General features: G+C 45.4%; 1 protein-coding gene and 1 long non-coding RNA gene across 3 annotated transcripts in view; one reads left to right on the top strand and one right to left on the bottom strand.

Annotated features, from left to right (window-relative positions):
* LOC141051888 (synaptosomal-associated protein 25-like) overlaps positions 1 to 16,591 on the top strand; it is a 32,221-nt gene extending 15,630 nt beyond the window's left edge. For both annotated transcript variants that reach the window (XM_073549003.1, XM_073549002.1), the window contains exons 4-8: positions 4,556 to 4,604; positions 5,365 to 5,476; positions 6,868 to 6,993; positions 14,700 to 14,844; positions 14,922 to 16,591. In XM_073549003.1, the coding sequence (XP_073405104.1) occupies positions 4,556 to 4,604; positions 5,365 to 5,476; positions 6,868 to 6,993; positions 14,700 to 14,844; positions 14,922 to 14,990 (501 nt within the window). In that variant the 3' untranslated portion in view covers positions 14,991 to 16,591. The remainder of the gene's footprint in view (positions 1 to 4,555; positions 4,605 to 5,364; positions 5,477 to 6,867; positions 6,994 to 14,699; positions 14,845 to 14,921) is intronic.
* Positions 341 to 3,064, bottom strand: LOC141051890 (uncharacterized). The gene is made up of 2 exons (XR_012220708.1): positions 2,102 to 3,064; positions 341 to 740 (listed from the first exon to the last, which is right to left on the bottom strand). It is a non-coding gene; the product is annotated as an uncharacterized lncRNA (long non-coding RNA).
* Positions 16,592 to 23,200: the final 6,609 nt, after the last annotated feature.

The following is a 23,200-nucleotide window of genomic DNA, read 5'->3' as shown; positions in this document are numbered from 1 at the left end:
AACCACTGAGTAGGTACAGATAGTGCTGCCTCCCTGTAAATGATGTAGGTACAGATAGTTCTGCCTCCCTGTCTCTCCTTGTAAATGACGTAGGTACAGAGAGTGCTGTCCCTCCCTGTTTCCTTGTAAATGATGTATGTACAGATAGTGCTGCATCCCTGTTTCTCCCTCTAAATAATGTAGATACAGATAGTGCTGCCTCTCTCTCTCCCTGTAAATGATGTACAGTGCCTTGCAAAAGTATTGACCTTTTTCACGTTTTGCTATGCCACAATTTGGAATTTAACTGTTTTTTGAGAGTTTTCATCAGTTCATGTAAAGAACATGCCTACAACTGTGAACGTTTGGCTTTCATTTTATTGTGAAGCAAGCAACAAATAGGACAAAATAACTGAAAACTTCAGTGTGCATAACTATTCAACTCACTTAAGTCAGTACTTCATAGAGCCTCCTTTCACGACAATTACAGATACAAGTCGCTTTGGATAAGTCTCTGAGCTTTCCTCATCTGGGCACTGGGATTTTTGCCCATTACTCAAGCAAAACTGCTCCAGCTTCTTTAAGTTAGGTTACCTCTGGTGAACAGTAGTGATGAGCGAACGTGCATGGATCATGCTCCTGTGCTAACCGAGTGACTTCGGCGGGCTCGGAAAATGTGTTTTTTCCCCCGCGGTTGCATGCCGCGTCAGCCGTAACACATGCAGGGATTGCTTGTCTGTTAACGCAGAATCAAAGCTTCTCTGTAGTATTAAAAAAAAAAAAAAAGCGTTAAAAACTCTGCACCAAAATCGCATTAAATAAGACAGAAAAGGCATAAAAGGAACCAGGCAAACACGCAATAATTGGAGATGATTGTTATTGCGTTGTGTAGTGAGGACACCTGCAGAAATTATGCTGAATTTACACTACATGTGAACACAGGCTCAGCATTACAGTTTTATTACATTTTTTTAAATGGTTATATTAGAGAAATGTCAATCACGCCATTTTTTTTATGTCATTTACCGATTCCTGTAAATCTAATTGCTATGTTGTGTAGGTAATTACGATTACAGGGATACCAAAATATGTCTGTGTTATTTGCTGATTTGTGATGTCTATTTAAAAAAAAAAGCATTCAAAATGACATTGTTTTCATTATGAAGTTTTTCATTTTTTTTTTAGTAATTTTATAGACTGAAAAAAAAATCTTATTCTCCCGCTAGAATACAAATACATATAAATCCAGTGTTGTGTACAATGTATGTCTCAGTACACAGATTTCTCCACATTAGATCATCAGAGCTTGTGCCTCAGTAGCTCAGGCTCCTGCTTGTAATGTTGAGTTTGTGGGTTTAAGACCTGGGAAGACTCATCAAAATAGAGAAAATGACATTTTTGTAATTGCTGCTTATTATTTTTATTACACTGCTAAAAAAAATAAAGGGAACACTAAAATACCACCACATCATAGATATTTCTGAAATATTCCAGTTGCAAATCTTCATGCATTGCATAGTGGAATGTGTGGAGAACAATATAACATAAACATGATCAATGTAAATAATATCTGGATTTGGAATGATACTCAAAATCTAAGTGGAAAATCAAATTACAGGCTGATCTAACGTCAGTGCAAATGCCTCATGACAAAGAAAAGATGCTCAATAGTGTGTGTGGCGTCCATGTGCCTGTATGACTTCCCTACAAAGCATGGGCATGCTCCTCATGAGGAGGCAGATGTTCTCTTGAGGGATCTCCTCCCAGACCTGGATTAAATAACCAGTCACTCCTGGACTGTCTGTGACATAACATGGCATTGGTGGATGGAATGAGACATGATGTCCCAGATGTGCTCTATTGGATTCCGGTCTGGGAAACGGGCGGGCCAGTCCATAGCATCAATGCCTTCATCATGCAGGACCTGCTGACACACTTCAGCCACATGAGGCCTAGCATTGTCATGCATCAGAAGGAACCCAGGCCCACTGCAGCAGCATATGGTCTAACAATGGGTCTGAGGATCTCATCCCGGTACGTAATGGCAGTCAGGCTACCTCTGGCTAGCACATGAAGGGCTGTGCGACCCTTCAAAGAAATGCCTCCCCACACCATTACTGACTCGCTGTCAAACCTGTCATGCTGGAGGATGTTGCAGGCAGCAGAATGTTCTTCACAGCGTCTCCAGACTCTGTCACGTCTGTCACATGTGCTCAGTGTGAACCTGCTCTCATCCGTGAAGAGCACAGGGGCGGCATTGTCGAATCTGCCAATCTTGGAGTTCTTTAGCAAATGCCAATCGCCCTGCACTTATGGACGTCAGGGCCTCATACCACCCTCATGGAGTCTGTTTCTGACAGTTTCAGCAGACACATGAATGTTAGTGGCCTACTGGTGTTAATTTTGCAGGGTTCTGGCACTGCTCCTCCTGTTCCTCCATGCAGAAAGAGGTACCGGTCCTGCTGCTGGGTTGGTGCCCTCCTACAGTCCCCTCCATGTCTCCTGGTGTACTGGCCTGTCTCCTGGTATCTGCTCCATTCTCTGGACACTGTTGTGACAGACACAGCTACCCTTCTTGCCACAGATCACATTGATGTGCCATCCTGGATGAGGTGCACTACTTGGTAACTTCTGTGGGTTGTAGACACCTCATGCTACTGTACACTACCTCTAGGGGTGAGAGCAGTGACAAAATGCAAAAGTGACCAAGACAATTCAAAAAGGATGAGAACAGAGAAATGGTCTGTGGTCACCCCCTGCAGAACCACTCCTTTATAGTGGTTTTCTTGCTAATTGCCTGTAATTTCTACCTGTTGTCTGTTCCATTTGCACAACAGCAGGAGAAATTGATTCACAATCCGTGTTACTTTATAACTGTCATATCTGGACAGGATAATTTCACAGAAGTGTGATTTACTTGGCGTTACATTGTGTTGTTTGTGTTCCAATGTTCCCATGTTTTTTTTTTAGCAGTGTACTTTTTATAGGAACCAAAAAAAGTAGTTTTCTTCACCTCAGCATACAGGGGCAATAGAAATACATTTTTATATATGCAATTTATCTCTATGGACATGTATAACCTGCTTCTGGGTTCACTGCTTGCAATAGAGGTCTAGATTACCAAATTCTGCTTTCTATATCATTATAAGCTGTGGCTCATTGGTTGAGCTGCTGTTTGAGAACATGGAGATTGAGACCGAGTTTGTGTCCCGGTGAGACAGAACACAGGTGGGAGAAGCAGTGAATATATAATTTAATTTATGCACTGAACAGAAAAGCGGTACAGTTTCGCTGAATCCAGGACCGTTGGGAGCTATGGGAAGGTACAGATAGTGCTGCCTCTCCCTGTAAATGATGTACATGGATAAGTACAGATAGTGCTGCCTCCCTGTAAATGATATAGTTATAGATAGTGCTGCCTCTCTGTCTCTCCTTGTAGATAATGTAGGTACAAATAGTGCTGCCTCATCTCCTTGTAAATGATATATGTACAGGTTGTGTTGCCTCCCTGTCTCTCTTACAGATAGTGCTGCCTCCCTATAAATGATGTAGGTACAGATAGTGCTGCCTCATCGCCTCTCCCTGTAAATGATGTAGGTATAGGTTGTGTTGACTCCCTGTCTCTCATGAATAGTGCTGCCTCCCTGTTTCCCCTTTATGTAGATAGTTTGTACTGCTTCCTTGTCTCTCCCTGTAAATAATGTAAGTACAGATATTGCTGCCTCACCATCTCTCCCTGTAAGTGATGTAGGTACAGATAGTGCTGCCTCATCGCCTCTCCCTGTAAATTATGTAGGTATAGGTTGTGTTGACTCCCTGTCTCTCACCGATAGTGTTGCCTCCCTGTTTCCCCTTTATGTAGATAGTTTGTGCTGCTTCCTTGTGTCTCCCTGTAAATAATGTTAAGTACAGATATTGCTTCCTCACCATCTCTCCCTGTAAATTATGTAGGTATAGGTTGTGTTGTCTCCCTGTCTCTCAGATAATGCTGCCTCCCTGTGTTTCCCTTTATTGATGTAGGTACAGATAGTGCTGCCTCGCCTACTCTCACATTCAGTATTGCCTCCCTGTTTTTCTACTGTAAAATGTTAGTACAGATAGAACTCTCTTTGTCTATCCTTCTAAATGATGTAGGCAAAGGTAATACTGCTGTCCTATTGCTTCTTGTAAATTATGTAGGTACAAATAGCACAGCTTCCATGTTTCTGTCCATGATGGAGGAACAGATAGTGCTTCCTCCTTGTATCTCTCACACATAATACGCCTTGCTGACTCTCCTTGTAAATGATTTAGGTACTCGTAATGCTGCCACCTGTCTCTACCTACAAAGGATTTTGCCCTGAAAATGTCCTGTTCCTGCAGGTGAAATAAAAATACCCTTATGGTATTTTGGGTTTTATTTATGAATATTTCCTAATAAAGTCCAATAATCCAGAATGTCTGATAATCCAAGTTACTCCTGTCCCATTGTTCTAAATGGATCCATAACTATAATAGTAGCAATATGTAATAAATTATGAGTTAAACAAGTAAACTTTATATATTTTTCTTTGCCCATCATTCCATTATGGGACAGAGTAAGGATGCTGGAATAAGGACTCTGGTGATGCTGGATGAACAAGGTGGTAAGGCTGACTATAGTCAATGGTTCATTTTAATTTACTCAGCTTCTTATAAACCCCCTCACTCTCGTCTCCATCCCAATCTATGGCTCTTCTATAGCTTCCAACATTGAGGAGCACAGAAATGTAACAACCAAAGTTTTCCCAAACTTCCTGTACAAGTGTCAGCTGGTAAAACATGTTACCTTACAGTGACCTCCAGTGGTGAAAACATTGATTGTACCTACTAGTATATATTACTCTAAAATGTCCTCTGGTGGTGAAAATATAGATTACACCCAACTAGTATAACATGTTACCCTACAGTGACCTCAAGTGGTGAAAGCATTGATTACACCTACTAGTATAACATGTTACCCTATAGTGACCTCTAGTGGTGAAAATATAGATTACATTCAACTAGTATAACATGTTACCCTATAGTGACCACTAGTGGTGAAAATATAGATTACACCTACTGTACTATTTGAAACATACTGTATGTAGGTGCAAAAGAACTGAATTTGTTTCTTGGCATAATACTTAATGAAATCATGATGTTCAGTCTATGGGCGTCAAGCAGATAAGTCTGCTAAATTATCTTAACATGCCAAGTTGTCATGATGGACCAGTTGTGTAACATAGCGGGCCCAATAACTCCCTGCTCCACTACTGCATTTAGCTGTATCTGCGTCCCAAACAGGCAGACACAGATCAGCCCAAGATATGCTCCCACACACCCGGGAAAGTTGACTGAACCTATTTTTTTATTTTATGCATTCAGAGCAACTGGAGCTGATAGACAAAGGCTTGAACCAAATCAATCAGGATATGAGAGAAGCAGAAAAGAACCTAACGGATATGAGTAAATGTTGCGGCCTGTGCTCCTGCGACAGGTAAGTGCTCCTGTCTGGTACTTGCTCGTTTCTTATGGCACTGATATTCTGCAACAGATTCTGTAAAGTTGGTTATTCAATGTAGAGCACTAGACATTCCTCCTGACCCTCAATGTACACACTAGGGTGACCGCAAAAAATCGATGTCGGAATTTTGTCCGTCTGGACCCCACAAAACGATTCCCCTTTCCAGATATTGAGATAGCCAAAATTTGAGCTCGATCAAACGACGTTAACCCGTGCCGCTCGTCGCTCAAAGTTTGAAAAAATCCAAATTGAGGTATTTTAAGATTTAGGTATTTTGCATAGTCTGTTAGACTATAAAGAATGTGACAACAACATTGCAGAAATAGCCCTGACCAAATTTTCGAACCATTTGTGGTATTTGAATGCAGAGTTGGTGGGATTATCGTTTTTTGATCCCACCATTACAGACAATGAAAAGTTGTTAATGGCTAATAAATTGCTCAGTAGCACAGATGAACCATCAGAGCACGCTAGGGTTGTAAATCCAAAAGTTAGGAAAGAAAAATTAAGAGGTAGGAAGTAACCGACTTTAACGACCTTCTGACAAAAGATGAAGAACAAAAGCAATATGTCCTGCAAGTTGTAAGCAAATGCCGAGCATTATATTCTGACGTTTCAAAAACTACTTTAACCAAAGCTCTAGAATAGAATAGATAACTATGTAAAATTATCAACTCATGTAGGTTAGCGTGCTCTGATGGTTCATCTGTGCTACTGAGCAATTTATTAGCCATTAACAACTTTTCGTTGTCTGTAATGGTGGGATCAAAAAACGATAATCCCACCAACTCTGCATTCAAATACCACAAATGGTTCGAAAATTTGGTCAGGGCTATTTCTGCAATGTTGTTGTCACATTCTTTATAGTCTAACAGACTATGCAAAATACCTAAATCTTAAAATACCTCAATTTGGATTTTTTCAAACTTTGAGCGACGAGCGGCACGGGTTAACTTCGTTTGATCGAGCTCAAATTTTGGCTCTCTCAATATCTGGAAAGGGGAATCGTTTTGTGGGGTCCAGACGAACAAGATTCTGACATTTTTTCCCCCCCATATGAGATCCGGTCACCCTAGTGCATACGCATCCTCAGATGGCTGAGCGTGCATGTTTTCTGGATGGGTAGGATGGTGTAAGCTGCTGTCAGCCCATCTGGTGACATCTTATGTTCCTTGAAATATGATTGGGCATGTTGAAATCCAACATCCAATTACAGGACACCCCATATATAGTAGATGTTTGGTATTTGCAGCCATCTTTGGTGACCTTCTGAGTTACAAACAAACTCAAAACAAAGAAACTGTTAAAAATTGATGAAACAATGCTAATGATGGTCCCAGACGGATGCATTTCTGATTCCTCAGGTTAACGAGTAGCGCAACGTCCAGATCCGCTTGGGGTAAATCTAATGACGATGTTGTCTCTGCTCAGCCGTCCCGCGTTGCTGATGAAAGAGAAAGGATGATGATGAGCGGAAGTTATATCCGGAGGTAAAGTTTGAGAATACTTCTCTATCAGTCGCTTATCAAGCTTGCTTCTTCACTGCTGCCGCCATTAGTCTGTGTTCACTCATTTATCATCTATTTAATATGGATCCTTCATGATTGTGATGACCCAAGTCATAAACTTCAGGTCCAAGTCATCTGCAATTGGGTTTTCCCTGCACAACTTCATGCTCCACTTTAATATTGTGACATAACCAGGGCCAACAACAGAATCTTCAGGTTCTCCAGACCTCTGTCACCCTACAAATCCACTATCTCGTGTCAAAGAACCTTAGGAGAACACTTCGTTTTGGTGAAGTCTCCAGCTTGGTGTCTTTGCCTTAGGCCCCCTTCCAATGCCTGTTTATTTGGTCCGTATTCTGCCCACTTTTTAATGACCGCAAATACGGACACATGAACACCCATTGTATTCAATGTGTCATGTCATGTAATGTATTCATATGTCTGTGTGAAAAATCCGCTGACAGGTTTCTTTTTTTTCCGACAGCACTGTGCAAGTGCCACACACGTGCAAACAGATCACACACAGATGACATCTGTCTGACACATCCTGCAATGAAATGCTCTGGCAGCGGGGAAAAAAGCAGTAAAGTTAGTGCTGTTCCCAGGCCCCGGGTGCTGACTATCACTGTCATCTTCTTCACATGGTCTCCCTGTAATCAGCAAGAACAGGCAACGCTGATAATAGTTATAGTCAGTGCATTAAATAAATAATTATACCCCTATATTTTAAAACCAGCACAGATAAAGCAGACAGCTGTGGGTCTATATTTTCAGCCTGGGATGGTCCATGGTTAATGACCCAGCCCGCAGCCGCCCTAGAATTGACACATCACATTAGATGCGACAATTCTGGTGCGTTACCCGATTTATCCCAATGCCCATGTGTGGAGGCAATGTGGGTAATATGAGTTTAATGACAGCTGTGATTTGTCAAAAATCACAGCTGCCATGAATCCCTGGGGTTAGTAATGGAGAGATGTCAGACAGCCCCGTTACTAACCGCTCCCCATAGTGAAAAGAAATAAGTACACTTTAATCGTAAAAAGCACTCCTCAACAATTACCCTGGTGTCATAAGTCTGGGAGGGGGCCATTTTCCATAGTAAAATAGGGGGGACCCCCTTTTTAATAATCAGGAAATGATACTCCGACAGCTCTGAGCTGTTATTAATGGGCTGGGAACCTCCATGGATATTGGCCCATTCCCAGACTAATCACTCCAGCTCACTGCTGTCTGCTTTCCCTATGCTGGTTATAAAAAATAAGGGGAACCCTATGCTGTTTTTTCATTTATTTATTTAATAAATATCTATCTATCTATCATAAAAAATACTGGAACACCACCAAGTAAGCCAGAGATGTGTGCCATGCCTCCCAGACAACTATCCCATTGTCATATATATATCATGTAAGAAAAGCAGGAAGCACTCCAAAAAATTTAGGTGAAAAAAGGGGACTTTATTAGCCCATCTGGTGTGGAAACTTTTCTGCTGTAAACAACCTTTCTCAAGTGCATTAATGAGGGAAAGAAAAGAGAAAAGATAGATCTTGAAATGGAATCTGTCCACGGATTAATGCTGCCTGAACCATGGACAGGAGAAATTACTGTTATTGCAGTCGTATACAGTATGTTTTACTCTGAATCTCTTCAGCACTTTAGAAAAACCTGTTAGTCATCAGGAGCGAGGCAGGGAGAAGCCACTAGTACCTTCCTCAGACTAGTCATCCGAAGCACATAGTTTCTAGTTGACTTTTCAAAGAATGTTTTTTTCCTGAAATGCTGTTGTCCATACTGTATATCTAATATAATACTAGAGATACAAGGGTGATGAGGTAAGATGAAGCTGCTCACACTGCTGTCCAGCTTGTCTATCTAATTTAATACTAGACATGCCAGGATTGCTGAGGTAAGAAAAGGCTGCTCACACTGCTGTCCATCATGTCTATTTGATCTAATACTGGAGATACCAGGAGTGCAGAGGTAAAAAGATGCTGCTCACACTGCTGTCCACTGTGTCTATCTGATCTAGTGCTAGAGTTACCAGGTGCCCTTAAGTTAGAAGAGGCTGCTTTCCCTGCTGTCAATCCAATTTTCCAGGACGTCCTATCCTGACAGCACCATGGGGGTGACCTTTCATCCTTACAGGGACAGGAAACATATGAGAGGTTAAAAGGTCCCCTCCCACACCACACTCCAGTGTTTTTCCTGTCCCTGTAAGGACAGGCACGAGAGCGCCGCAGCTGCGGCATGCAGCAACTTACCGGGCCCAGGAGGTTCGGGGTCCAAACTGCCAAATCCTCAGGTCGGACGGTGCGCGTGGCACCCCCCCCCCTAAGGGGGGTTTCCCGCCTGCGGTCCCGTGGAGCGTCGCTCCGGGACGTTGTATCGCTTCCCCCCAGTGCGGCTCCCGCGAGACAGTGCAGAGCAGCGGCCGCGTCACTTCCGGGCGCCTAGGAATGACGACTTCCGGTCACGAGGTCCTGCGACGTCAGGATGAAGCGGCAGAGAAGCGTTCCAGCGCAACATAAGGTAGGAGGGGAAAGAGGGGAAAGTGATACAGACCTGTGGTCCTCTCAGCGCTGCCATCATGGACGGAGAACACGGGCGCAGGAATGATCAGCCAGAGCCAGCGTCCGTGAGTAGGGGGCATGGCGGGCTGTTATTCCAAAGACAGGAGCTGTTAGTAAAACGGACTCCTGTTCTTTGTTAGGACAAGACGACGCCGACCCCGATGGCAGCAACGTCTAGGGCATCAGGCAAACCCAAATGCCCCATCTGTGCCAGCAAGCTGCCGAGCGCATGGAAGAAGCCCTTATGTGAGGACTGCACCCTGCGGATCATCAGAGGCGAGCAGGCCATGTTCCTCACGGAGATGCGCACAGTGGTCAGAGAAGAGGTCCAGGCCTCCGTCTCTGCATGGCTACCCACGCAGTCGGCCGACCGGTCCCAATCCAAAAGACCAAGATGGGAGTCCGACCAGTCTTCACAGGAGGAGATACGGGGTACAGACTCAGAGGAAGAGGGCGCGATCACCTCTGAACCCCCAGAGACAGGGAAAAAGTACCTCTTCACATCGGAGAACACGGATGAGCTCGTTAGTGCAGTGAGGAGTACGATGCAGATCGAGGAAGCCCCAAAGGAGCAATCCATCCAGGATGCGATGTTCGGGGGGTTAAGAGCCAGGGTTCGTCAGGTCTTCCCAGTCAATGACCATATCCGGGCGATGATCCTGGAAGAATGGGAAGATGCCGAGAAAAGACTGATTGTGCCACGAGACTTTAAACTGAGACTTCTATTTAACCCGGAAGACATCAACACTTGGGACGAGGTGCCTAAGATCGATTCCCAGGTGGCCAAGGTGTCGAGGAAAACCTCGATTCCCTTTGAGGACTCTTCCAGTCTCAAAGAACCCATGGACAAAAAGACAGACGTGCTCTTAAAGAGGGCTTGGGAGGCCTCAGCGGCGGTGATGAAGGCAAACATAGCCACCACTTCAGTCGCTAGGTCCATGCATCTATGGATTGACCAGCTGGAACAACAATTGAAGGAAAAAACCCCAAGGGTGATATCCTTGAGAGCATTGCCCTGTTAAAAATCGCGACTGGTTTTCTTGCAGATGCTTCGGCGGGATCTGTAAGATTTGCGGCCAGGAATAACTCTTTATCCAACGCGGCCCGTCGAGCCATATGGATGAAAACCTGGTCGGGGGACTACCAGTCTAAAAATAAATTATGTTCCATACCTTTCTCGGGGGGGAAAGTATTTGGGCCTGCTTTAGATAAGATTCTAGAGAGTGCCTCTGATGACAAAAAAGGGTTTCCAGAGGAAAAACCAAAAAAGCAGTTTTCCTTTCAAAGATTCCGTCCTTACCAGAGGCAGGAATATAGAGGGAAAGGGAAATCTCCTCGCTGGGAGTATTCGAGGGGGGGAAGAAGTAAGGCTCCCCCGTCTCGCTCCGGACAAAGTTCCAGAAGCAGAAGACAATGACGTCATACCGGTAGGGGGGCGTCTCAGACACTTTGCGGGGGCTTGGCGACTCATCTCCCAAAACCCATGGGTCCTCAATACAATCTCCCAGGGCTATTCCCTTGAATTTACAAACCCCCCCAACACGATTTGGGGTTACAGAACCCTGTTCCAGAACCCTGATAGATCCTATATGGGCCGACATAGGAGACCTGTTAAGGACAGAAGTAGTGGTTCCAGTCCCAGAAGCGGAGAGAGGTCAGGGCCACTATTCAACACTCTTCACGATAAAAAAACCGTCGGGAGAAAGCCGAACCATCATAAATTTAAAACCATTAAATCAATGGGTTCGGTACAAGAGATTCCGGATGGAATCCCTGAAGACCGCCATCCCGCTAATAGACCAGAACGCTTCCATGTGCACTATAGACTTAAAAAGTGCGTATTATCATGTGCCCATCCATCCTCAATCTCAGAGGTTCCTACGCTTCGCTCTAAAGAAAGGGGGCAGATACTACCACTTTCAGTTTCAGGCCCTTCCGTTCGGCTTGGCGTCAGCACCTCGAGTTTTTACGAAGCTGGTCGCCGAAGTCGTGGCAAATTTAAGACAGGAGGGCATAATCATTGTGCCTTATTTAGACAACTTTTTAGTACTATCCCGTACAGCGGAGGAGTTGAGGGAACAACTCATTTCAGTAATTTCCAGGCTCAAGAGCCTAGGTTGGACCCTAAACAGAGAAAAGTCAGACCTACGGCCCAGTTCTCAGAAGAAATTCCTGGGAGTCATGTTGGACTCCAAAAGAAGAATCTCATTCTTACCAGAAGAGAAGAAAAAACCCATCATGGACAAGGTTCGTCAGCTCGGTCAGCACCAGGTTTCAATAAGGACCGCGATGAAGATCCTAGGCACCCTAACCGCATGCATACCCTGCGTTATGTGGAGCCAGGCCCACACAAGAACCCTGCAGAGGGAGATCCTGACAAGATGGGACAGACAACAGTCCTCGCTGGACAAGAAGTTCCGACCGTCTCCAGCTTTGAGATCGTCCCTGAGTTGGTGGACCAGCCACAAAAATATGAGCCAGGGGGTTCCTTGGATCCTGTCTCCATGTGTGACCATCACCACGGATGCCAGCAGAGAAGGATGGGGAGCCCACCTAGAGGGAATATACCTGCAAGGAACATGGCCCAAGAACGTCAGCTTACAGTCCTCAAACTACGGAGAACTACGAGCGGTTTGGGAAACGTTGAAGAGAAACAAGTTATGCCTACAGAATCAGCATATAAAGATCATGTCGGAAAACGTGACCACAGTAGCCTACCTACGCCACCAAGGGGGTTCAAGGCACGGGAGACTTCAGGATCTAGCTGCTCGCATCCTCACCTGGGCGGAAAACAACACTCGCTCCCTGTCGGCAGTACACCTAGAAGGCTCCCAAAACAGTATAGCCGACTGCTTAAGCAGGCAAGAAGTCCGCGCCACCGAGTGGGAGCTGAAAGAGGAGATCTTCAGGGACTTGTGCCATCGCTGGGGGACACCCCAACTGGACCTCTATGCGACGAGGAAAAACGCCAAGCTAAGGAGGTTCTACTCCCTCAATCCGGCGGACCATCCAGAAGAGGTCGACGCCCTGAACCAGAGCTGGAGAGGGGAACTCCTATATGGGTTTCCCCCTATCGCCATAATACCAAGGGTTCTCAGAAAGATCCAGGAGGAGGGAGCTCGAGTAATGCTAATCGTACCCTTTTGGCCCCGGCAGAGTTGGTTTTTCCCTCCTCAAGAAGATGGCTCAAAAGGGACCACTCCATCTACCAACGTCGTCGGACCTACTTTCCCAGGGCCCAGTTCTACACCCAAACCCTAGAAACCTACAACTAACAGCATGGATCCTGAGAGGGACATCCTGAAGTCCAGTGGCCTCTCGGACCAAGTAATCTCTACATTACAGGCCAGCCGTAAACCTGTTACGAGGGCAATATATTGTAAAATCTGGAAGAGGTTCTGCTCAGAAAGTGGTAGTACCCCTTTAGACCTGTCTCGGCCAAATATCCCTCAGATCCTGGATTTCCTACAAGCAGGATTTGATAAGGGCCTGACCCCGAGCACTCTCAAGGTCCAGATAGCGGCCTTAAGTACCTTCTTCAATTTCTCCCTATCCTCCCATCCATGGATAGCACGATTTACCAAAGCCACCCAGAGATTAAGACCCACATTGAGAAAGACTGTCCCCCCGTGGGACCTAAATCAAGTGCTCAACTCTCTGTGTAGACCCCCTTATGAGCCAATATCAGAGATAGACATTACAAAGCTCACACAAAAGACCGTATTTTTGGTAGCTATCATCTCAGCCAAGCACTTAGGCGAGATCCAGGCCCTCTCAGTCCAGAATCCCTACATTCAGATCTTCGAGGATCACATAGTGCTCAGACTAGACCCGAGGTTCCTCCCGAAAGTAGCATCTCTGGAAAATCTAAACCTGGAGATAATCCTACCCTCATTTTGTCCAGACCCAAAGAATGATAATGAAAAACTATTCCATTCTCTGGATGTTAGACGCGCGGTCATCCGCTACTTAGAAGTCACCCGGGATTGGCGACAGGACACAAAACTATTTGTCCAGTACGGCGATAAAAATAAGGGTAGAAGCGCAGCTACACATACCCTGGCAAGGTGGATCAAGGCAGTTATCACCTATGCGTACGAGGCCGAAGGTTTTCCTATACCTGTAGGACTTAGAGCCCATTCCACCAGGGCAATAGCGACATCATGGGCAGAGAGGGCGGGAGCCTCAGTAGATCAAATATGCAAGGCTGCCACCTGGTCTACTCCGAACACTTTCTGTAGACACTATAAGTTGGACACTTTGACGGCTAGCCAGTCGACCTTCGGTTGTAGAATGCTACAAGTAGTAGTCCCACCCTAAGCGAATTCCTACTTTGGTATTCCCCATGGTGCTGTCAGGATAGGACCTCCTGGAAAACGGAGATTAGACCTACCGGTAATGTTATTTCCAGGAGTCCATCCTGACAGCACTGGTAGTTCCCTCCCCAGGATTTGTATTGGTGTCAATATGCTTGTACTAAATCTCAATAAATTTTAATTGCATCCATACTGGTGTGGTACTTGGAAAATCACTGGAGTGTGGTGTGGGAGGGGACCTTTTAACCTCTCGTGTATTTCCTGTCCCTGTAAGGATGAAAGGTCACCCCCATGGTGCTGTCAGGATGGACTCCTGGAAATAACATTACCGGTAGGTCTAATCTCCGTTTTTCTGATCGAATACTGCAGGTACCAAGTGTCCTTACGTTAGAAGAGGCTGCTCACACTGCTCTCCACCATGTATATCTGATCGAATATTGGAGATACCATGTGTCCTTAGGTTAGAAGAGGCTGCTTGCATTGCTGTCCACCCTCTCTATCTAATCTAGTACTAGAGATATCAGGATTGCTGAGGTAAGAACAGGCTGTTCACACTACGGCCCATCCTGTCGATCTTATCTAATACTGGAGATGCCAGGATTGCTGAGGTAAGAAGAGGATGCTCACACTGCTGTCCACCATTGCTTTCAGAATGGTGAGTAGTTGTTGCAATATGGAGACAGCATGACATTGTAGGTTATCTCTAGGTCATAAAAGCAAAGCTTCCTTCTATTTTTTGTTCTTTCTGTTTCTGGAGAAACTTTTCAACCATCCAATTTTTTTTTTTCTTTTTTTACTGTAGGATAACAAGGGATTCTCGAGAAGATGAAATGGAGGAAAACCTAAATCAAGTTGGAAGCATTCTTGGCAATCTCCGTAGCATGGCGCTGGATGTTGGAAATGAAATCGATATACAGAACAGACAAGTTGAAAAAATCATGGAAAAAGTGAGATTGAAACAGCTGGGTGGGTCAAGGGCCTTTAGTATTAGGAACTTCTAAAAAGTATGTTATTTCCATTCCAGGTTACAGTGAATCAAGATCGAATACAGGATGCAAATACTAAGGCTAAGAAGATTCTGAAAAGTGTGTGATCCGTTATGTGGCTTCTATATAGGACCATCTGCTAGAGAATCCTGGAGTGTCTATGTCTCAACCCTGTAGAAACATCTTAGGTCATGGACCTATAATGTTGGAAACCTTTGCTTCTAGGAAAAGTTGAGGCTTGCACTAAAACATCCCCCCCTTCTATATAGTAACATAGTTGCCCCATTTTAATGTTATCCTGGCACAATAATTGGGTAAAGTGGATAATCGTGAAGTAGTTAACGGTCAGATATACACTTGGTTCCTAGCACCTGTGAGGGGTTGACTCACTCAGCTGCTTCCCAAGGTAGACACAGGAACGCTTCTTGTGGTAAATCACCTGCTGGTATATTGTGGAACAGCGTAAACCACCGCAGGGTTCAGCAAAGTAAACATGGCGTTTCTGGCATAACAGGCAAAAGAAAAAGATAGCAAAGTCCATATGTCTGAATGGTTTGACCGCTCAGAACACCATGTGTCTTCAGCTCCACCTGGAGCCATGTGACTGATCACATGATTGGGACATCACACATGTCCTGTCAGCACAGGGCTGTGGGTCTCTGCAGGTGGAGATAAGGTGGACATCTTCCCACCCACTCTATGGATTTAACCCTCACAAAACGTAGTGTGCTGGAGGAAATTTCTCTGGTTTCATGTCACTGACGCTATTATGCACAGTAACACATATCTGCTCTCATATACCGTGCCAGTGACCCTGTCACACACCATTAAACCTGCTGTGATTTATAAATCCGAGAGGTGGTCCGTATATTCTCCTGTGAATTAGTTTCAGACAGATTTGCGTGAATTGGCCAACAGGTTGAATTTGGTCTGAATCTAAAGTGTCCCGAAAGGACATTTATTATGCTCGTAGGCCTCTCAATACCCCAATAAACTGAAGGAAGGGATTAAAAATAACAAAAGATTATACACACCTGTCCTCGTCCGGTTCTCTCTTCCTCTGATCTTTGGATCTTCTGGCGCTTACTAGACCTGAAGCAGTCACCTGGAGCACAACCCACATCAATGATTTGCTTTGCCTTATGGTGGACGTGACCACAAGAACTAGTCAGCATCGGAAGATCCTACAGCTGGAGGGGGACCGGAAGGAAAGCTGCAGCAGCAGGCCTAAGACATGTGAACATAACCTTTTATGGTTTATTAACCTCTTTCTGTGCCTCAAAAGACTCCAGCAAAATGACAGCTGCCTGCCACTTTATCGGATTTGTGCAAATTGAATGCCAAAAATTTCAGATTCTGGCAAGTTCTGAAATTTTCAGGAAATTTGTAACACACTTGATTTGTTATGAGTCGATTCGCTCACCTCTAATCCTGACTGAGGATCAGATATCTCTAGTTTTGGTTGCCTTTAGCTTGTCTTCTTCTCCCTGGCCCCAACCCTGAGGTCATTCTTGATATTATGGTCCGGCACCATGTTGATTCTAGTCTGAACTATAAACGTTATAGCTTGTGCCTTGTGGGTGTATGTGATTTACTTATGTGTAGACAGATCACGTACCAGAGTTTGTTGTAATTTTTGTCTATTGAAAATAAACTGGTGATGTATGCAATCTACCGTATACATAAAAATAAAGCTTTTCTAGGCGTTCTCTTAGGTGTCCATTTTGCCGTTTTTGGTGTTGAGGCGCCTCCCTTTTCAGTTTGCAATGGGAAACCAAGCCGCGCTTGGAGTTATATATTGGGCAGTAATGTGTAATATTAATGGCTGTATATTATTACATGTCTTATGACCCGGTGTGCCGGTCGTGCCTCAGTCAGTTATTGTTGGGTAGTCAGACTCTTTTTAGTGATATGGATCATTTGGCTAAACTCACCAAAAAAAAGTCCTTTTTTTTGGATCCCAAATGGATCCCTATTAAATATGTGTTCTCTCAATGGTCCGATGAGGTTGAAACCTTTCTCATCAGCTTCCGAACAGGGTCATTTTACCCCAAATGAAAGCCATTCATAATCTGCCAGTGGCTCTTCCTGGGGATTGTTAACAAAAGGAGCCGACTTTATGTGCTGCATCGGTCGTGAATGACCCATCACCTGCTCCCTCTTCATCCAATCTCTTTTTAGCATTTAAGTCTCTTTCTTTTTTTAAATTATTTTTATTTTTTCTGTGCTGATATGGTTCATGGTAGAATTGAGCAAAACAATTTCCAATGCCTTGGTCCTATGTGGCAGATGGACCATAGCAGCCGTCACTTCTGCACCTGACACTCTCCACCAGCATCCTGGGTGCTTCTTGTGCTTACTAGACCCTTCAATGTCATGTCATGACCTGAATCCCAGTCACTAAAACCCCCGTCACACACAGCGAGATCGCTAGAGAGATCGCTGCTGAGTCACAAGTTTTGTGGCAGCGCTGAAAGGGAGAACGACATACCTGCTGCAGTGTATGTCCCGGCGAGCAAGAGCAAGGAAGTAGCCGGCGCTCCCATGCTGAGGCATATCGACCCGGAAGTTCAGGAACAGCTTCCATTGTCAGGTGAGGCAGAAGAGAGCGGTATCGCGGGAGCAGGCAATATTGCGCAATAGGGGGGAAAGAGAAGAAAAAAAAGGGAGAAGGGGGCGAAACCAGGAAGCTGTATAAAAGACACCGGCAATACTACAGCAGTGCGCAGCTATGTCGTCCACAAACGACCCAGTTTTGCTCCAGTTGAACCAGCCAGGGGAATCCCCACAAGGCAGCAGAATGAGCAGTAGCACGAGGAGGAGCGGCAGCACCAGAAGTGGCAGCTCCAGGAGAGATTCCAGTGGGCACTCTAGGCAGAGTGAGCCCACAGAAAAGAAGCGGAAAGAGAAAAAACTGTCCCACGCTTCGCCTCAGCTTGAATCGCGAACCCCGCAGCTGGTATTTTGCTGACGAGATTCAAGGGTGAGTGTTTTTAGTCAGACTTACAGCTGATGACGTCCCTCTTGTCCATACCCTTTAGGATAAAAGAACGGAGAAGGCGAAAAATAGAGTGTGTGCCTTATGTTCTCAGCCCCTCCCAGACGGCCACCCTAAGAGACTGTCAGTCTTATATCGAGCAGACCCTGCAAGAGGAATCCTCGGGAAAGAAAGAGGATATCCGAGCAATAATTAGAGAGGAGCTACGGGCCTTAGGCAGCTCCAGTAGTCTGGGGGGGTCACTCCTCGGTCAGAGGAATAGCTTCACCGGCGTCTGGATCACCGTCACAGACTGGGGAGCTAGATTCGGATAGATCCCAGGAATACTTGTCCTCAGATAAGGAGGAGCAGGCATGTTTCCCCACGGACTGTGTTAATAACTTGGTTAAGTCCGTCCGAAATACCATGGGGTTACCTGAGACTAAGGACCCCAAAACTCTGCAAGAGATGATGGTCGCAGGTATTTCCCGGAAAAAGATCCGGGCCTTCCCAGTAGTCCCAGCAATAAAGGAGCTGGTGAGGAGGGAGTGGGAGAAGCAGGGTCAGAGAACCTTCCTCCCTTTAACTTCAAAACGTAAATATCCGTTTGATGACGAGGAGTTGACGTCTTGGTCGAGAGCCCCCAAAGTAGACGCGGCAGTGGTCTCCACTTCTCGCAGATCTTCCCTGCCGGTGGAAGATTCAGGGACGCTAGCTGATTCATTAGATTGTAAGACAGATGCCTTCCTTAAACGATCTTGGGAGGCATGCACGGCAGCTTTTAAGCCTGCGATAGCAGCCACATGCTCAGCGAGGTCAATGTTAATATGGTTGGATGACTTAGAAGGAAAAATTAAAAGCGGAGCATCTAGAGACAAGCTCCTTTCCTCTATTCCCCTGATTAAGGGGGCAGCAGCCTTCCTATCTGACTCCTCAGCTGACTCTCTTCGATTATCTGCTAGAGCAGCAGGGCTAACCAATGCGGGCCGGTGGGCCTTATGGTTAAAAGGGTGGAGAGGAGATACGCAGACAAAGACCAGACTTTGCGCTATACCCTGCTAGGGTAAGTACCTATTTGGCATGGAGCTGGACGAGATCCTAACCAAAGCGGGTGAGAGGATGAAAGGATTCCCTAACCCATATATTCCTTTCAACAGGAGAGCCTTCAGGAAGCCTCCGTTTGGGAAAAAGAAGGATTTCAAACCTCAGGACCGCTGGGGCAATAAGGATCCCAAACCAAAGGGAAGCCTATTTGGGAAACGTCCCTTCAGATCAGGGGACAGATTTCGATAGCACCAGCTCACCGGTAGGTGGCAGGCTACTAAAATTCAGCCACCAATGGGAAAAAATTACATCTAACCCCTGGGCCATTAATATCCTTTCATCAGGCCTAGAATTTGTTCGACACCCACCGAACTCCTTCCTATTGACTTCTATGAAGTCCCAGACACAGCAGGAAGCAATGGAGATGGAGATTACAGCGCTATTAACTAAGCGCGTTCTGATAGAGGTTCCAGGTGACGAAAGGGGGAGGGGGTTCTATTCTCCGCTATTTTTAGTCCCTAAGCCAGATGGTTCCTTTAGGACAATAATAAATTTGAAAACGCTTAATACGTTCTTGAGGCTGAGGCCGTTTAAGATGGAGTCAATATGTTCAGCAATAAAACTCTTGTTCTCCAGGAGCTATATGGCAGTCTTGGACCTAAAAGATGCCTATTACCATCTCCCCATACACCAGGGCAGAAATTCCTGCGAGTAGCAGTCTGGTTCAGAGGCCGGATTCAACATTTCCAGTTTACGGCGATGCTGTTCGGACTATCGATGGCTCCTCGCGTATTTACCAAGTTAATGCTGGAGGTGATGTCATATATAAGGCTAAATGACTCCCTAGTGGTCCCCTACTTGAACGACCTGCTCATAGTGGGAAATTCTGTTTCCTAGTGTGAAAAAAGGATAGTTGATATTGTCTCATCCCTACAGACACTAGGCTGGCTGATCAACTGGGGAAAGTCCAGGCTGCAACCGGTAACCTGTCAGACGTTCCTGGGCCTTCAAGTAGACTCCGTAAGTCAGAAATGCTTTCTACCAGAAACGAGGGCACAGGCCATAGTTAACAAAATACGGAGGGTTACTGAGAAACCCACAATATCATTAAGACAGGGTATGTCCTTGTTGGGGTCCCTAATATCATGCATTCCGGCAGTGCAATGGGCCCAATTCCACTCCAGGAAATTGCAGTGGGCCATTTTACAAGAGACAGGCTGCAGGGACGGTTGGAAGGGAGAATGTCCCTATCGCCCGGAGTAATTAACTCCTTGAATTGGTGGTTGGACCTTAGCAATCAATCCAAGGGAGTTCAATGGTGGGTTACTCCCTCTAGAGTAGTCGGTGGGTTACTCCCTCTAGAGTAGTCACCACAGACACTAGCCCCTCAGGTTGGGGGGCTCACCAAGAGGAGGAGATGGTGCAGGGTCAATGGTAGGGGCATGAAGCAGAAAGCTCCTCTAATATAAAGGAACTAACAGCAATTTATTATGCTATATCTGAATTTCTCCCGCAGCTAAGAGGAACCCACGTGAAAATCTAATCAGACAATACCACCGCATAGCGGTGGCATACATAAACCGGCAAGGAGGCACGCGATCAAGACCGTTGATGTCTATAGCAGAAAAAATCTTAGAGGTGGCCGAAGTGCATCTCCACTCCTTATCTGCACTCCACATCAGAGGAGTGGACAATTCTCGGGCAGACTTCCTCAGCCGCCAAACCTTATATCAGGGCGAGTGGGTCCTCAGCCGGCACATCTTCGAGATGATAGCGGCGAGATGGGGCAGACCGGAAATAGACCTGTTCGCGACCAGAGCCAACAGGCGTGTAGAAAGGTTCGCTTCTCTATACAGAGCGGACAATCCAGACGTGCTAAATGCCCTCCCAGCATCCTGGACATTTCGGCAAGCCTACGCCTTCCCTCCAATGGTACTGTTACCAACAGTGGTCAGGAAGATAAGACAGGAGAGAGCAAGGGTCATCTTGATAGCCCCGTTTTGGTCCAAGAGGCCGTGGTTCTCAAGGCTGAGAGCCATGTCAATAACCGACCCATGGATTCTGCCACTACATCAGGACCTTCTCTCGCAGGGACCCTGTTACCATCCACGGGTCAATGCCCTGCGCCTAGCGGCTTGGAATTTGAGAGGGAGCTATTGAAACGGAGAGGCTTCTCAAAAAACTTGACTGACACCCTTCTCCAAAATAGGAAGGAATCCACAACGAGGATTTACACTAAGGTGTGGAGAAAATTCTTGGCCTTCCACCCAGCAAAACTTTCCAGTGAAATACCCATTACTGCCATTCTAGAATTCCTTCAGAAGGGCCGGGAATTGAGGCTCTCAGTTAATACTCTAAAGGTCCATGTGTCGGCCCTAGGAGCCTTATTTAACTACAGTGTGGCAAATAACAAGTGGGTGGCCCGGTTCATTGCAGCTTGTCAGCGATCATATCCAGTTCACATACCTGAGGTGCCAACATGGAACCTTAACCTTGTCTTGGATGCCTTTACTCAAGCTCCATTCGAGCCAATTCATTCGGCATCAATAAAATGCCTTTCATTAAAATCTACTCTGCTAGTAGCCTTAGTCTCGGCAAGAAGAGTTGGTGATCTCCAGGCCCTATCGGTAGATCCCCCTTTCCTGTCGGTAGCTCAGGACAGACTAGTGTTGAGGACGGACCCGTCTTATCTCCCCAAATGGGCTACTAAATTTCATAGATCTCAGGAGATCTGCCTACCCTCCTTCTATGAGAATCCAGTAACACCGGAGGAGGTTAGATATCACACCTTGGACGTGAAAAGAGCTGTGCTAGCCTTCCTAGATAGAACCAGTCCCTGGAGGCAGAGTAGGTCTCTTTTTGTCTCCTTCCAGGGTAACAAGAAGGGAGCCAGAGTTACTAGAAGCACGCTGTCCAGGTGGATCAGAGATGTGATCACGATGGCGTATTCAGCAAAAGGAGAGAAGCGCCACAAGGCATTAAGGCGCACTCTACTCGAGCCATATCATCCTCCTGGGCCGAGAGGGCGAATGTCCCAATTGAATAAATATGTAAGGCTGCAACCTGGTCTTCTCCATCTACCTTCTATAGTCACTATAGACTAGATTTGTCCTCTTCCGAGGACTTGGCCTTTGGTAGATCAGTGCTTAACACGGTGTGCCCTCCCAGGTGATAATCTCTGAAAATCTCTCAGTGGGTGCTGTCGTGGCGAAGAGGAAAAACCGGATTACTTACCGGTGATACTCTTTTGTAGAGTCCATGACAGCACCCGCTCACTTCCCTCCCGTAAAATTTCACAAGTGGTTCTCTCTGGTGGTGGTGATTATAATTAGGGATTAATATGTAGATAACTATAGCAAACATAAAAGTATATATAAGGATGGATGAATTGTCTAAACAAATTGTCTAAAACAAGTATGGCGGTTCCTCCGTTGTTCTCTGTAATCCAAACTGAGGGAGCGAGGGGGACCACCCTATTTATCTTTCTGTAGGTTTCCTGTTCCTAGGGGCGGTCCCCTCTCTCAGCGGGTGCTGTCGTGGACTCTACAAAAGAGTATTACTGGTAAGTAATCCATTTTTTTATTTCATAAATCAATAATAGATATTAAAATAAGAAACTTTGTAATATATCTTATCAGAGAAATCTGCTTTTTTCTCCTCCTGGACTGATCTTCCATTCTCAATTCGTGGGTAAAATCTGAATTCAGTAAAGCCAGCTTTCCCCATTAGTGAGATAGGAGATGGCAGTAGGTGCTTGTAAAATTCTACAGAGGGAGGAGGAGCCGGAGGCTGGCCATCATTCTACTGGAAGTTCCATAGAACTTTATGAGCTCCAACTGTCTTCTACTGAATTTGCATTTGCTGAAGACACATTTTAGCTGTCAATTGAGAATTTTGAGAGTATAACATTAGTCCAGCAGGAGAAAGAAGCGGATTTCTCTGATAGGATATGATACAAAGTTGCTTAATGTTATGTGTACTATTAATTTATGGAATAAAAATTTAAAATGATGGTTTATCTTTAAATCAGAAACCACTGTCTTCTTTGAGAATGACTGAGGTATTCTCTTTCTTGAGAAAGTAGGTTTGCAGTTCGTTGACCACCACTGGTGTCACCGATTGACCCGCCATGATGGTCTGACTTTAGAAAACCCTGTAACTTCTGTTACTTGGTAGAAATGATCAGGTGGGGATTCGATATCTTTGTAGATGTGTCAGTCCTGGGTAATGTCCATTGTTCTGATTTTGTAGAATAAATAAGGAATTATCTTACATGGATGACATTGACAAATGGTG

This window comes from Dendrobates tinctorius, unplaced genomic scaffold, assembly GCF_039654945.1.
Source record: "Dendrobates tinctorius isolate UK_male_01 unplaced genomic scaffold, ASM3965494v1 ptg000158l, whole genome shotgun sequence".
Taxonomy (NCBI): domain Eukaryota; kingdom Metazoa; phylum Chordata; class Amphibia; order Anura; family Dendrobatidae; genus Dendrobates; species Dendrobates tinctorius.
This window is presented reverse-complemented; position numbering and strand designations above follow the sequence as displayed.